Source organism: Lycorma delicatula, chromosome 5 (genome assembly GCF_047948215.1).
Source record: "Lycorma delicatula isolate Av1 chromosome 5, ASM4794821v1, whole genome shotgun sequence".
Lineage (NCBI taxonomy): Eukaryota > Metazoa > Arthropoda > Insecta > Hemiptera > Fulgoridae > Lycorma > Lycorma delicatula.
The window spans coordinates 41079620-41097063 of record NC_134459.1 but is presented as its reverse complement, the minus strand read 5'-3'; the positions used below and the strand labels follow the sequence as shown (position 1 = coordinate 41097063).

Sequence of the window (17444 nt, the reverse complement as noted above, 5' to 3'; positions counted from 1 at the left end):
ATGCTCGGCCGCACACTGTAGCTCTAACAAAGAAGCTCCTGCAGTGTTTTCGTTGGGAAGTGTTTGATCACCCACCATACAGCCCCGGCTTGGCTGCATCTGATTTTCACCTAGCTTTATATGGAAGTGAAACTTTGGATGATCGAAGTACCTAAGAAGAAAAGATTAGACTCTTTAAATGTGTTGCTATAGGAGAATGTTAAAAATCAGATAGGTGGTTAAATGGAAGAGGTGATGTGGCAAATTAATGAAGAAAGAAGCATTTTTAAAAGTACAGTTAAAAGAAGAGATAGACTTATAGGCCACATATTAAGGCAGCCTGGAATAGTCACTTTAATATTGGAGGGACAGGTAGAAGGAAAAAATTGTGCAGGCAGGCCACATTTGGAAAATGTAAAACAAATTGTTAGGGATGTAGGATGTAGAGGGTATACCAAAATGAAATGACACGCACTAGATAGGGAATCTTGGAGAGCTGCATCAAACCAGTCAAATGACTAAAGACAAAAAAAAGAAATATCTATCTGCACTGGAATTTCTAGTTATTAAGTTTATTTCAGTAGTTCTTTTGTTATATTATCATCTACCTCATTGTCTTTTTTTTTACATGACTGCCCAAAAAGGAATGTAATGTATTTAGGGTGTGTATATATACATATGTTGTTTCGTCTAGCAGCACAACAGCTTAACCGATTTAGATGAATGACCCTGTTTTGGAATCCTAATGTTATCAGAAGTGTCATAGGTTTTATACATATGTAGTAGTACATATCTGCCACACAAACTTTAATGAATTGAATTACTGAACTGTGAGCCTCTATCACTGTGTGAGTTGTGTTTGAACTGAATGATTCTAATTAATTAAATTAATAATATTTCAAAAATAATAGAATTAAATTTACCTAAAATAAAATAAAATTAAAAAAATCTCTGTTTAATAATAATGGACTTTCTGTGGGGACTGTGTGTGAAAATTAAAAAAATCTCTGTTTAATAATAATGGACTTTCTGTGGGGATTGTGTGTGAGGCTAGAGTGGTGAGGTGTGCAAGCACCTCGTAACTAGTCATCAACATGAACTGGTAACAAACAAGTTGCCCCTGGGTCACTGTTATGGAAGGTGCAGTGTGCGGTCTTCTTGTAATATTTCTGCATCAACTGATTTTCAAAATTCAAAGGCGGGTATTTGTTAGTAGGTTGAAGACTAACTTTTGCATGCAGAAGGTACACTCTTGATCTAACAGATCATGATTATCTGGAAATGTTGTTATATCTTCACAAGCAATTTTCCACTTTTCAAAATTCAAATGCGGTATTTGCTAGTATAATACAAAATCATGATATAACCAAACTAGAACAGAAAAACCAATGTTTTTCATTAACGGTTTTTTTTGGCAGTCGTGTTTTTTAATATTTATCTTGTTATATTTATTTTGTAATGGTGAAGATAAATCTGTAAACATGAGAAAACTGTATAATGAGGGTGGTTCAGAAAGTTCATGGCCTGAGAAAGAAAACATAAAATTTCTTACCAAATTGTTTTTTAATTTTCAACATAGTCACATTTAAAAGTAATACACTTAGTCCATCACTTTTCCAGGTTATTTAATCCTTCATAAAATATTAATTCCTCAAGTTCTGCAAAATAGGCATTTGTCTCAGCCATGATTTTGTCATTTGAGGCAAATCTTCACCCACCAAGCCATTTCTTCAAATTTGGTAACAGGAAATAATTACTAAAAGCTAAATCTGGCGCATATGGAGGCAATTCGAAAAGCAGTTCATGAATTTTAACAGCAAAACAGAAGACGTGTGCGTGGGCACATTGTCATGGTGAAAAAGCACTTCTTTCTTGGCCAAATGTGGACGTTTGGTCTTACTGGCCTCCTTCAATTGCTCCAACAATGCTGCATAAAATTCTCCAGCGATTGTTTTTCCTTTTTCCAGATACTATATGAACACCACACCATGAACATCCCAAAAAACAATGACCATGACTTTTCTTGCTGGCTAAACATTTTTTGCCTTATTTGGAACACTTCCACTGTTTTTGACCCACTGTTTGAACTGTTGCTTCATCTCAGGGCTGTAATAATGAATCCACGTTTCATCAGCAGTAATGAAACTTCCACAAAAATTCAATAGAATTATGGTTGAACATGTCCAAACACTGCTGAGAAATGTTCTTTTGAGTGCGTTTCTGGTCCATTAACAAACACGACACCCACCGCACTGATAACTTTCTCATACCCAAGTGCTCATGTAAGATGTTATGAGTGCAGTCTACTGATATTTTTGCAATCTCTGCAAGCTCATGTAAATTGTTGATCTGTTAATACTGCATTGTGGACTTCTGTGATGTTTTTATCGATCATGGTGGTTACAGCACATCCTGAACACTCATCATCAAAGATGAAGGTCAATTGCATTTGAATTGTGCTGCCCACGTTTTTACCATCAAAAACGATGGAGAAGATTCATTTAATGTTGAATCTAACTCTTTTTTTATATCTATCAGGTGTAAACCTTTCACAGTGAAATATTTTATTACTGCTCGAATTTCAATTTTAGCCATCTTGCACAAAACTGCAATACTCATTTACTACCTCTTAACCACAACACTTAAATAACAGAGAAGACATGTTGGAAACTGTTTAGTTTGTGCGGTAACAGATATTATTTTAACTACAAATCGCCATTTGAACCTACTAGTATCTCTGTATCAGGCTGCAAACTTTCCGAACCACCTTTGTAATAGCAAAGTAGAAATGTAATTAGCAATATAATTACATATTTAGATGAAAAAAAAACACAAGCAGATTATTATTTCTTCCATTTTAATTGCAAACTGTTAGTTCATTTCCTTCATATGAAGTTAAGTTGGTTGTGCTGTTGATTGGCGCTGGTCACAGCACTATGACAATCAAGTTAAAATATGTGACATACCAAGGACGGCTGGCAAAAAGAATAAAAATAAACATACAGTAATATAACAGTAGTATATATAAATATATATATTTCAACAATAATAAAAATTAATTACAGATAAAGAAGAAAATAAAACATAAATCAGGTAATAACGATAAGCCTAAATAATTACACAGTGTATATACAAAACTATTTATATATGTACAATGAATCATAAAAGAAACTAAAACCAAAATGATGTCTGTAAAAGATAAAGTAAAAACATAATTAGAGGTTTAAACTATTATAATGTAAATATGTTAAGAGAGCTGATTACAGAAATTATAAAAAAATAATAAAAGAAAAGAGATATTTTACTCAGACATATTTCATAGATATGTAATAAAAATATTAGAAAGGGGAAGTTAAGTTTTATTAAACTCAATAGATCTGTATCTCATGAGCAATTACATTATACAGAATGTCTCCTGTATAATATAATTAAAATGCAACCCACCTATCAGCCAACTTCCCAACTCCCCTATGTTTCTGGAATGGACTCATCCAACAAGTGAACATTGTGCTGATGCAGCAGACTGCTACTGATGGCCACAACAGTCATAACGCACAATACAAAGGAAATGAGCATTAAGAGCTTTTCCTAAAGATCTACTGTAGAGGAAAATTTAAAATAATGTACTAGAACATAAAAGGAGAAACTTTAAATAACCACAATAAGATAAACAATGCTGGTGGTGGTTTAGCTTTGGATGTGTAAGTAGATGGTGGTAGCAACGCGTAGTTAAAAATAACCATAGCAAACAGTAAATGCTGGAATCTAACTTTAGTCTTAAAGAAAGTAATAATAGAAGACATAAAACTTGGCTCAAAGTTTTATGTCTTCAAAAAAGGTAAAACAAGGAAGTGACAATTATGAATGTTTATTAACTATCAGAAATAACAACTGTGAGTTTGTAATATGTTGTTTCAAACTGCACAACTCCACTAAATTTTAATCTAAGAAGATAATAAACAATTAAGATGCCATAAGTATTACTGGCATGGGTATTGCTGACCAAAGTTGACAATTACACTGAAGAGTGTAAACTCCTTGATAGTTAATAAACGATGTTGTGAATGTAATGTAAATAAACAATACAAATTAATATATCACATATTTTTAACAAACATTTTTAAAAATCTATATTCAACAAATAATGAAAAATAATCATATTGAATCTCCCATATTCTGCAGGATTTCTAAAATAACAGAACCTAGTTCTTCATCCTGATTTGTCCATGATACATAAACATTTTTCTGTTCATCTTCTCCACCTTCAACTTTCACTAAAACTGACTCTATTGATATTGAACCATCAGTAATTTGTATATTAAAATTCTGTAATTTTTCATTGAAAAGTGTTTGTAATTTTTCAGTAGTCTGTGAAGCAGGTCCTGGATCATCCAAACGTACAGTTGATGTAAATCTATAAAAAGAGAAAAAAATAAATGAAATAAATCTTATGAAGAAAATATACATTATACAAAACGACTAAATTTTAATGGCAAACCAAACTAAGTCTACTAAAAAATAATGACAAATGTTAATTAAAATGTACAACTAAAAGAAAGCAGTATGATGTTAATGGAAAAAAAACTTTTTTTGAACATGCTTTGTTCCATTTCTACAATACTGCTGGTTTTCCAGAAGTCCAGAGAATGTGATTTAGAGTATAGTTCTTGCCCTATCTACTGGATGATTGCAACTAGTTAGTTATAAATATGCAACACCCAAGACAATCAATGAAACTTGTTTAGAACTATTATTTTTTTATGAACTGAACCAAACTGATTAATTTAACATTCTTAAAATGACAACATAACCTTTCTGTAATTATTATGGCCACCTTTGGTGATGTTGCTGTTGTTTTCCACTTCAGAATTGGCTAACATTATAAGTACCAATTTTTTAAAATAGGAAAATTTAATACATTGTTAAGAAAAATGTATTAGATTTGAATTGTGTCAGTTCATTTTGTACATCATTGTAATTATATATATTTTGTAACACACACATCTTAATATATTTAAAGATAGTACAATACATCAACACATTCATTTTTGTTACCATTTTCAATTTTACTTTGTTGAAGAATGTTACCCCATTGATCTTAAAAAACAGAAGTTTTGAAAAATGTTGAACATCAAATTGAATATGATATTTTATTAAAAATAAAAATATGTACAAAATTCTCCTTGTCTAAACAGACAGTAATTAACTAAGGGGAAAAAATACTGCTGAAAGAAAACAAATTAATTCAATTTTGTGTATCACTCTTATTCATCTAATCTGGGAATATTCTTATTCATCTATTAGGTAACACTCAGATTTCAAAATTAAAAATGAGAATGCAAGAAAGATGTTTCAATAATATACAAAAAAAATTAAATCAACTATGACAACATAAGAAAAAAAGGAATAAAAATAACAATAATTACAATCTTTCTAGGAGATTCTCAAATGATTTATGGCCAAAAACTTTATAAAAGATATTTTTGAAAATTGAAAAGTATTCTGAATCTGATTTAATTTTTTTTACTCCTTTTTACACTTACTCTACATAATTACAATAAAATAAATGAAAGACTTTTTGTCTTTATTACATAATTTTAACATGTTTCAATAAGTACTGATTTGAGGTTACACAATTTAGCAAAGGTGGAACATTTGATTCTAGAGAAAATAACTGATCAGTGATATAACAAAAATCCTGGATCAAAACTATTTAGTTGCCACAAAATTAGGAACAATTTCATTTCAGCTGAAATAAATAATGAAAATGGTTTGCTAGATAGGAAGACAAGTATATATCAGCCTTTTATAAATACATGGTCTTTGAAGATAATTTAAGGATTATAGTGTAGAGTAAGTCATATTTAGAAAATAAAAAAAAAGGCCAGTTTTGAGTTGAAAATTAATATCACAATTTTTTAATATGACCATTTCATCAGTATTAAATAGCTCATAAATTTGCTGAAGTATGCATTTTCTCTAAGGGCAAATACAAAAAATTCTTAGGTTCATGCTTTCTCTCTTAAAGCTCAGGAAAACATTTGATACCAGTAAATCAATATACAATTTGTATTATAAAGCCAATCTAAAATTTGATTTGTGGATATAAAGAAAAGGATTGTTTTTCACATGATTCTTTTGTTAAATGTTTCCATTCCTTATTCTCTACAGGTTATGAGCCTTCTGGATAACCTGAAACTTACTACTGGTACAGGACTCTGAAACTGACGCTTAGAAACTTTACACTCTGTATCCTAGTCTCCCTAAACTATTAAACTTTGCTATTTTCAGAGATCCTACACCTAAATCAATTTAGTTGTCTTCTGAAATCAAAATTTGTTCAATTATTTATTAATTAGTATTTGTAAAAAAAATTCACAAATTAGCTTAGTTTTACTGTGAAGAGAACCTTTGTCAAATCATGTTTAATCATACAGAAAGTACTAGAAACAACTTATACTTCAATGGATATGATGACAATGGTAACATGAATACAACCCAAATGCAGGATTGGTTTAGGTCATTCAAATAAAAAAATAAAATATATATATATATATATATATATATATATATATATATATATATATATACACAACTGTCAAACTAATGCCTTTTCACTCAGAGGCACTGAACTTTTGAGGGTACAGCAAGTAACAACTTTGGTCACCTGATCTGGTCACAAATTCCTTTTAAACTAAACATAACAGCAGTCTTAACCACACTACAAACAATTACATATTTTATAACATAAACATATCACAGTAAAAGACATATTTTCTTCTGAAACATATGAGTTAAAACTTTACAGGCTTTTTTAGAATCCACTAACGATCTTGTTAAATTTCTTGACTGGACATGTAAAATTAGGAAAGGTGATTTGTTTTCTAACTGGACATAGGTTCAAGAATTATTTAAAATAATGGACCTTTTTTTCCACATAAGACTCTAATATAGATTATGCTTATAATCTAATGAGATTAGATTAGGTTATTCCAAAAAATGTGAGGAGCTTGATAATCAAGAAAAGATATTTTTGGAACATCAAGTAAAGTTTCTAAATTGACAGACCAATTCTGTGACTATATATAAAAAAAATAAAAATTTAGGATGTTTAATATCTAAATTATTATAGGCCATTTATTCTTATAATATTTAAATGTAATGACTTTCCAAAACAGGTAAAAAATTTCTGTAGCCTAAGCACTATTTATTCAAAGTATACATATTTGTGACTGAAAATTTCATAGTCACAATTTAATATTACTAAAGAAACAATAGCAGAAAATGAAAAACAGCAGTACCTTATAATATGTCTATTTATTCCAGCTTCTTTACATGCATCTTCTACATCCATCAGACACATAGATGAATCCTTCACAACTAAAACACCATGAATTACTCTTGGTTTTTTTGGATCTGGAGGTTGAGAATTGTATTTTACAGATTCTGCTTTCAAAAGGGGCAATGATACATCAATAGAAATATGATATGGTGTATCAATTGCAACTGTCTGTCCATTTGCAGGCATGAAACAATTTATATTAAATTCTTTTCTTATCTTTTCTTTCAGGAATTCCATCTTAGGTGCCTCACCATGTACAAGCATTACATTTTTTGGTTCACAATATTGAATTAGTTGCATAATTCCTTTTGCATCAGCATGAGCAGAAAATGACATATATTGTACAGACATTTTAACTTCAACCATCTGTCTATTTTCAAATTCAATTTTTTTAGCACCACTTAAAACTTTATGACCAACAGTACCAACAACGCAAAATCCGGGCATAATAACCATATTGTTCTCATTAGGTGCCCATTTTTTGAATATCTGTAATGAAAGTCCTGCATGTAACATACCTGGAGTTGCAAAAACAACCATTGCACCGGGGTTATCGATGTATGATTTATCAAATGGCTTTATGTGTTTAAAATCAAACATGTTTCTTTGAACAAATGTCTTCCTAATCTTTTGATTTGTCCATGTAATAAACATTTTATAATAATTATTTGCCTTTTCTGTTAACCCTACAGCAAAATAAACAGGTATTTTTAAGTTCATACGTTCCCAGTATGTTTCTAATAAAATACATAATTCTTGTGCACGACCAAGAGCAAAAACTGGTATCAATACTTTACCACCTCTATCAATGCATTCGTGAACCTTTTTCAAAAAGTCCCTTTCTCTACATCGCTTAGAATCTCTTATAGTAGTAGCATAAGTGGATTCAGTTATTAGTAAATCAGGTCTACATTTATCAATCCAAGCAGCTCCTAAATGTCTATCCGGTGTCATGTTGTAATCACCAGTATAAACAACTGACTGAGAGCCAACTTTAATTGAAAACATTGCTGCCCCTAAAACATGACCTGCATAATATGCTTTTATTTCTAACTGACTATCTACCATCACTGACTGATGCAAAGTTACTGCTATTACTTTCTTCATACAATCTTTAATCATCTGTGAAGTAAAAAAGTTACTTTCACCTTTTTTCTCCACTGCCACTTTTCTCATATCTTCAAGCAATATAGGAGCAATGGCTTTTGTGGGATGCGTCATATATATAGGACCTGTATATCCTATCATTTCAGTAAGGTAAGGTAGTGCACCACAATGATCAAGATGAAAATGTGAAATAATAACACAATCTATAAAACTGGTAACGGGCCCTTCGGCTGTAATGAAACTGAAATCTGGAAATTTCCTTTCGTCATTATAGCCCATATGCATTCCACAATCAAGCATTACATTTTTACGTCCAATTGTTAATAGTATACAACTCCTTCCTACATCCTGACCAGCTCCTAAAGGAGTAACTCTTATTTCCGGCATCTTGCAAAAGTAGTATAAATAATTAACACATTTAGCTAAATAACATGATAAACAACATAAGTTCTTACTGCATTTAAATAACAGCTAAACAAAACTAAAGCAAATAACTGCTAAACAAAAGAAGTTATAACCTCTTCCAACACAACGAGAACACGCCAAAACATTCTGATACTGTATATATGATTGGTTTATTCAGCTTTCAAATTAATCGAGTTCTACACTAATCGATTTTTTCAACAGAAAGAGTGGAAAAGAATAGGATTTCATAGCCGATTATATCTGGTTCTGAACAAAAAAATTTATTAGTTATATTTATAATTAGCACAACATATTTTTTAATTTTTTTCATCAAATCCTATATCTTGATTACAAGTTTCATTCATCAAATACTGTAGCTTCTTTGTTATATCGATTTGTTTCACAGTGAAATACAAACATTTTTAAATTTGTTTTTTCCCCTGTTTATTTAATGCGACTCGAAATTTACACTACTTGCATACGCACCAGATATATATGATATATATATATAGGGTTCTAAGGTTGAAATCCTAGTAAAGGCTGTTAATTACGTTTTTGAATAACAGATCGTGGATACCGGTGTTCTTAGGTAGTTCCACACATCAAAGGAATAGTTGATCTGAAAGTTGTACAAGAGTACACTTCATTTACATTCATACATATCGACCTCATTTATCCTCTGAAGTAATACCTTACAGTGGTTCTGGAGGCTAAGCAGAGAAAAAAAAATATATATATACTTCTCAAGAAGAATATTAAAGTCCACCCCCTTTTTGAAAAGTATTTATAAAAGAATCAATGTACGTTTTACTTTTTATTTAGGTAGAGCCTATTACCTTTAAATAATAAAAAAAATTGTTAAAATTCTAAAAAGAAATTTATCATATAGTAAAAATTGCTTCATATTAATTAGCTTGAACTTGAATATCAATGTTTTACTTTTTTTGCAAAACAATAGTTATCATTAGTACTACTAATATTATTTAGAAATTTTCACTTGCTGGTAATATGAAATTGTTAGTCGTTATAAAGTAGATGTAACAAAAATCATATTATAACTTGGAAATATGCTTTCAGAAGATCTTCCCTGAATGATAATGCAGTTTTTTCTTCAGTAATGTCCGACTGGAATTTAATATTTATGGCAACATCAATGAGAAACAAGCTAATTATTTTAATGTAAAGATCTTCTGAAAGTACATTTCCAAGTATTTGGAAAGTGTCATTTTAAATTTATTACTTAGTAAAACATATTTCTGGGTTTTAAATGTTTAGTTGAGATTAGAGGTAAATGAAAATGGATATTAAGCAAAGGACCAATCTCAAGGCAGTTAACAATATGATGAAAGCATATTTGTTGTGTATGAAAGCAGTGCATTAACTTCAAATTATGAAAGATCTTTAAAGATATCTATTAATCAATACAAATAATTTTGAGTATTACATGAAAGGTTTGTAAATCTAGAATCTTAGGATTTCCATTTCATTACAAAATAGAGGAGTATGCTGGTCAATACATCTGGATTTTTTTTTTCTCTTTCCTCCAAACTAATACCATCAGTTATTTACCTTAACATCAGCAGTAATCAATCTTTTTTGTTTATAAACAAATATATATTTAAATTCTGTTAAAATAAACCATCTAGTAAGAACATTGAGATAAGACAAATCTTACCTTAATTTTTCCATGAAAGTAGGTTTGTGGGATTCTGCAACCTCAGTCATGACTGAAATAATTTTGTTATAGCACAATAAAAATTAAAAAATAAAAATAATGAAAACTGCACGTGAATTTATACAAGTGCTGCTATCTTTTGCAGTTTTTGTAAGATCATCTCCCTCAAACACTGATCTGATGGTTTATTGAACTGAAATTTTGTTTGTATTTATATATAATAAATAATATTTTTTATCCATGACAGAATGGAGACGGTATATGCGTTTTGGGTAAGAGGTTGTGTGTGTCTGTTACCATTTTCCTCAAATCTACAAACCAATTTTGAAGTGGTTTTATGCATTGCATAAGTGTCACTTCACAGCAGGTTCTTATACATGTTTTATGCAGTTACAGCCCACCAGTGGGCACTGAATGGAGATGGTATATGCGTTTACAATAAAGGTTGTGTGTGTCTGTCCTCAAAAACTACTGGACAGATTTTGATGTGGTTTACCTCATAACAGCTCTTAGATATGATTTATGGTTGTAGGCCACCAGGAGGCACTGCGTTTCTCTAAAACGGCTGGACCGATTTTTTGCATTACATAGTTACCACTTCACAGGTTCTTAGATTAGTTTTACAGTTATAGGCTACCAGGGGTGCTGAAGTAAATGTGTTCCTCTAAAATAGTTGGGCCAATTTTGATGCGGTTTTTTGTATTACATAGGTACCACCTCATTGCATTACACAGGTATCACCTCAGAGCAGGCTCTTTCACTAGTTTTACAATAAACTGCCACAGGATGCTGCAGTAGATATGTTTCTTCAAAATGGCTTCATGGGTTTTTACAAATTTTTACTTTTTATCACTTGTCTAATATATTTAATTGATTTATCTTTCAATGTTGCAGATGTGGTTACTGCTATTCTTCATGTGCAGGAGGTTGGTAGAGCCTTACCAAACATTCACTGATAACAGCTTCTTGATACTGTCCTCAGACATCAAATGTTATTAGATTCCAATTAACAACACATTCTAGCCTAGCAATACATGGATGTAACAAACTGGAGGTACATTCATTATATGCACAAGAGGTGCAGCTTGTCATATGTTTTGAATCAACAAAGCTACACTCAATATTTTGAGACAACTACAACAATATAATACCAATCAATTTTAAAAGTTAGTTGCTCTTAAAATTTTTGTTGTAGGGATTTTGACATGAGAGGTAGTTTACTCAATGATTTTCCAGGAGAGAGCTGTAAGTGTTTAATCTGTGGATACTGGTGCTCTTTGTTGCTTGGGTTTCAATTAAACACATATTTAAGGGTGGTCAACCCAAGTCTGTTTAAAACTACATGTTTACTGGTACATTTACACTACTTACATTGTACTACATGTACGGCTATACCAGACCTACCAAAATGGTAGGGATGATTCCAATTGCTAATCTATACTCACACACATCCAGACCCAGGAGTAGCTGGAAAAAACAGTTCTTGCATCTGAGAATATGGATTATTTTTATAGTTATGTTTCAAAATTAGAAGATATTGTTTTACTGAAAAATTCATTTTGCACCCTGGCATAGGCACCCTGGGCATTCAGGGTGCCTATGTAGTCCAAGTTGATCTAGGTGAGGTAGTCGAAAAACGGAGCCTCGATGTCGTTCTTCTCCAGCACCCGTATGTGGTTAAGGGTGATCTGCCAGGTTTTCCAGATTGGAAGAAGTTTTTCGTTGGTGACAGTAAATCTGCTGTCCTATGCAGGAAGTGTCCTCTTAGATAGAGTTTTCATACAGCAAGCCTCTGACACACACTATGTCGTTGTTAAGCTTGTCGTAAATGGTCTGGACTTGGTTGTGGTTAGTTCGTACTTAGTACAGGGATCCCATTGAACAGCGTTTGGAAAGATGGGATAGAATTGTCAGGCTTGTAGCGGGTTGTCCGATTCTTATAGGTGATGATGCGAATGCCAAATCGCCTCTTTGGCACAGTAGGATCACGGACGATGGCGGCGAACTCATAGAAGGTTTCATCGCGCAGCATAATTTTGAGGTCTTCAACGTGGCCGGTGAGCTGACCATTTTCGCCGGCGCGGTCGCATTGCGGAGGGCCTTCCATGGTACCAACATTGATGTTACCATAAGGATATCCCTGGTAGGGTTCAGAACTGGTCGGTAGTTGATGATTGCTCAAGCGATCATCAAATAATAGTTTTCATGCTAATCAGCGGGATGCGTGATGTCTATAGGGGGAACGACCCTGTTCGACAGGGGTGCTTCCTGCACAGGCAGGCGGATTGACCTAGGTTTTCATATATTTTTGCGGCCAGACTGCCGAGTTTTCACTGGAAGGCTGGACGAGGTCCCATTAAATGACCTGGCAGAGAATTTCTCTTCTGCAGTTGTCGAAGCCGCTGACCAATCAATCCCTCAGAGTACGGGTCGAGAGAGAGAGTTGCTGGATGGTGGACTCGGGACTTGACCGCGATGAAGCAGACTGTGGGCCGACTCAGGAGAGCCGCACAGCTTGCGGTTGACCCTGATCTGCGTGCAGCGTTGCTTGTGGACTATCGTCAGAAAAGAACCGAGTATTTTCACAAAGTTTTGGCTTCTTAGCGGGATTCCTTGCGCTCTTTTAAACTAGAGGAAGGGAATAAAGACACATGGGTGTTGTGTATAGAATCCTTGGACATAAGCGGAGAAAATACATTTTTCTGTCGGCTCTTTCGACCCGGGATGGTGTTGTTTTAGACAAGGATCGTGTCCTCACTCATCTGATGGACGATCGGCTTTCAGACTATACAGAGGTTGGTGAAACCTGGTATCATCGGCGTGTTCGTAGGGAAGTTGCAGGTGTTTTAACTCAGAAAATGTGTCTTCAGAGATTACGGAGGCGGAAGTCCGTCAGGTAATCTGTAACCTGGCCAGAAACGAAGCCCCTGGATATGATTGCATCACGGTGGAGCTCCTTGTCCGCACGTTGTCAGTAATTATCGGTCCTCTGACTAGGATTTTCAATAGACTGTTCTCGCTGCGCACTTCCCAGCGTGTTGGAAACGTGGTGAGTTGAAGGTCTTGTACCTCCGCATTTAATAAGGCTAACTTCCAATAGGATGCTGATGGACGACCATAAGGGCACAGAGGACCCTATTCTTCGAGTGTTGGGACTGGCTTCGGCCAGTGATTACAAGTATATCCTTGGCATTATTCTTGACATAAAGGGGACCTTCAATAACTTGTGGTTGTTTCAGCCACAATTAGGCTTGAAACAAGGCCTTCAGCCTTGTTTCAATTACAGAAGCGTGGTTGTACACAAAATGAGATTCAGACTCTCTTTAGCTATTTCAGCGATAGAAGCGTCGTCCTTCGCGATGGCGGTTCGGAAGAAGGAAAGACCCTGTCAAGAGGTTGTCCGCAGGCAGTGTTTTAGGTCCACTCATCTGGGTCGTCGAGTTCGACTCCATGCGGTTGCCGCATCGTGGCTTATGCCGAAGATGGGTTACTGCTGGTTGAAGGCAATTCGTGTGCCGAGATAGAGCTCAGGGCGACACAGACCTATAGGGTGCTAAGGTTGTGGAGTCTTCAGCATAAGATGGTTTTCAGTGCGGGGAAAACCACTACGATGTTTTTCAAAGGCCATCTAGCTGCGACACGCCACCCGTGTGTTGTGATGGATGGCCATCCGATTAGGTATGTTATCCTTCAGAGATATCTGGGAGTTATCCTTGATGAGACTTCAATACAAGGAGCACCTTGTATTGAAGTCTCCTTGTATTGTATAGGAGAAGCCTAGTATTAAAGTAATTTGTTGCGAAAAAGGCAATTAATTGATGCCTCCTTCGGCGTCCGCACAGGCATTCATCCCGAATGGGGGTTGAATTTCCATACCATGCGGATTCTTTACAAAGGTGCCTATGAGGCCATAATGTTGTACGCTACGCACGTCTGGGCTCATCTTCTACAATTTCAATGTTATAGGGATATTTTGTTGCGAGCCCAACGTCTTCTGCTGTTAGCTGTTGTCGGTGGTTACCGGACCGTCTCGAGAGAGGCGGTCTCTGTGATTGCTGGTATGAAACCTATAAACATTCTAGCTACTGAACGTAGCGACCGGTACGTTTTCAAGAAGGCAGGCCTTCTGGGCGTTTGCAAGAAATTGAAGATAAAGGTTTTGACTCTTGGCAGATTAGGTGGAACAATATTTCTACTGGTCGGTACACGCATGGTATTTTTCACAATGTTAGGGAGTTTCGAGCAATTAGTTGGGTTTCTCTCAATCGACACTCAACGCATTTCCTTTACGGACATGATGCGTTTAGGGACAAGTTGGTTAAGTTTGGCTTGGTAGAGTCGGGCTTGTGTCCCGACTATAGAGTCGATGACACTGTGGACCATGTCCTTTATGTCTGTACCCTGTACGAAGCTGAACGTACCAGAGTAATCAGGAAACTGGAGCGAGTAAATTCCTTTCTTGATCTGCGAGTCAACTGGAAGGCTCACAGAGAATGGACTATTATGGCTGGCTTTCTTCGTTTCCTCGCGCTCAGCAGGACTACTGAGGGAGTATAGAGTAGGACCCCGGGCGGCTAGGGACCGCCTGGACAGTTGATTGGCCGGAGGCAGGCACATTGGCATCGAGCCGCGGTTAGACAGAATGTAGTTTATTTTTTGGCTGAAAAGCTGTCGGTGGAATGGCGCCAAACTGCCGATGGGCATGGGATGCCATGCAGACGTGAGATGTGGCGGCATCTCGACGATGGTTACGAAGTGAATGTCACGCGGGACTCTGTGGTGGAGCTGAGTGGGTGTAGGCGATCAATCCGCGTCTCTCTGGTAGACCAGACCAGAGTCCGAACTAAATAACCTAAATCTGGGGTTTGAACTAAAACTTTAGTTCACTAAGGGAACTAAGATTAAATTTCGTTGTTGCGAACAACATTTGGTGGTGGGTTGAAGTTAATTTGCCTAGATTTTAGAGAAATTCACTGAAATTAGCTCAATAAAGTAGAACTACGGGTTCTTGCTTCCGCGAACTCGGTAAGCTAGTTCAGATGGCAACGATGTAGGACATGCACGATGTCCGGATGAGGCCTGTAGCGAAGGCAAAAGCTGAGTTAAAACCACCGATGCGAATGCCTACCGAGGCATTCACGTAGGTGGCGTCCCAACCGAGGCCTGGCTTATTACTCTCCAGAGCTGTTCGTGCTTGTAAGACACAAGCATCTTATGTCTCCAACATTAGATGATTTTCAGTCCAGAAAAAACCACAATGATGTTGCTCAAGGGCCGATTGGCTGCTACCCGACGAATCTGGGTCCGGATGGCTAGTCTCCCCATTCGGTAAGTTATGACTCAAAAACAACTGAGTGTTATCCTTGATTAAAATTTTCAGTTCAAGGAACTTCTACAGTATGTAGCAAAAAAGGCCGCTGATGCCTTTTATGGAATCCGTAGTCATACTTCCCGGTTGGGGTTGAATTTCTGTATCATGCGTATCCTTTATAAAAGTGTCAGCGAAGCTATTATGCTGTATGCTGTGCCTGTCTGGGCTCGCCGTATGGCTTTTAGGTATTGCGCGAATATTTTGCTGCGGACCCAGAGACTCCTCTTGCTGGCTGTTATAGGCCAGTCTGTCGGGAGGCAGTCTGTGTTATAGGCGGAGTCAAACCAAGACATCTTGGCTACTGAGCGTAGGGAACGCTACATTTCCAAGGTAAACAATCTGTCGATGTTAGAACGAAATCAGGAGATTGAAGACCGGGGTGGGACAAATCCTCCACAGGTCGCTACACGCATGGCATATTTCCTATAGTGTCTGATTTAGGTGCGATTGGATGGGTGTCCCCCAATCAGTATATCACAGTTTCTCTCCGGGCATGATGCCTTTCGGACGAGTTTGGCTAGGTTTCGTTTGGTGGATTCGAGTCAATGCCCGGATTTTGGGAGAGATGATGCAATGGATCATGTCCTCTACATCTGTCCCCGATACAGGTCGAACGTTCACAAGCTGTTAGGGAACTTGAGAGAATACATTCCTTTCTGAATCTCTGTATTAACTGGATGATCCACAAGGAGTGGTCTATAGTGGCTGATTTTCTTTGTGCCCTTGCGATGTGTAGGTCTGCAGAGGGAGTTTAATCGAGGTAGGATCCCGGGTGGCTAGGGTTCCGGCTTAGGCATTGGATTGGTTGGAGGTAGGCGCATTGGCATCGTGCCACGGTTATATTGGTATTGTTTGTGATTCGCTTTGGGACTTCCGTTGGTTGGGATGATTGTGCCACCAGGGTATGTTAACCGGTGCGACCGGGGGTGTGGCTTCCCACCACCGGTGGCGATCCTGATCGTGACTTGGTAATGCCACGCAAGACACCATAAAGGGACCGGATGGTGGTGCGGGGTTTGTCCCCGGCTCCTGCGCGGACTGGAATGAGGTTGCGTTTCCCTTTTTAGTTGACCTAAACTGATCGACTTATTTGGGTGTAGGTCTGAATTTCTATGTTGCATAAAACACAATTTTGATTGGTATGAGTGTAGCACTGATTTAATTTTAAACTCATTCATTTTCTGAGACATTCACAGTCACGAACGGTGTTGTCAAATCTGTACTAGGCGCGGGTTCGAGCTTCCGCGGTTTTGGTTAGTTATACTAAGCGCGGGTTCGGGCTTCCGCGGTTTTGGTTAGTTAGTTTGAGGGAATCATGTTAGGCTGGATGCGAAGATGTCCGTTTGAGGCCTATGTGAATGCGAAATTTGATATGTATTTACTGATGCAAATGTCTGCCGAGGCATTTACATTGGTGGTATCGCAATGAGGACTGTCTGATGACTGTGAGATGTAATCAGTTAGGGGATCTAAAGACTACCTCCTGTAAAGCCCCTCAGGGCTTGGAACAGAGGGGGTGGTGTGGGGCCTGGTAACATCACAAGGTTAGTGTCTTCCCCCTATGG

General features: G+C 36.2%; 1 protein-coding gene across 1 annotated transcript; it reads right to left on the bottom strand.

The window, feature by feature from the left end:
• Positions 1–2989: 2989 nt before the first annotated feature.
• Positions 2990–8995, bottom strand: IntS11 (integrator complex subunit 11). The gene is made up of 2 exons (XM_075365958.1): positions 7281–8995; positions 2990–4393 (listed from the first exon to the last, which is right to left on the bottom strand). The coding sequence occupies exons 1-2, from the start codon at positions 8813–8815 to the stop codon at positions 4135–4137; spliced, it is 1794 nt and encodes a 597-aa protein (XP_075222073.1). The 5' UTR covers positions 8816–8995; the 3' UTR covers positions 2990–4134.
• Between the last annotated feature and the right edge of the window lie 8449 nt (positions 8996–17444).

Excerpts from the sequence above, each read along its gene's own strand:
- IntS11 (XM_075365958.1), bottom strand. The coding sequence starts at position 8,815 with ATGCCGGAAATAAGAGTTACTCCTTTAGGAGCTGGTCAGGATGTAGGA. Across the intron at positions 4,394-7,280 it reads ATAAATAGACATATTATAAG|ATTTACATCAACTGTACGTT; the intron begins GTACTGCTGTTT and ends CTCTTTTTATAG.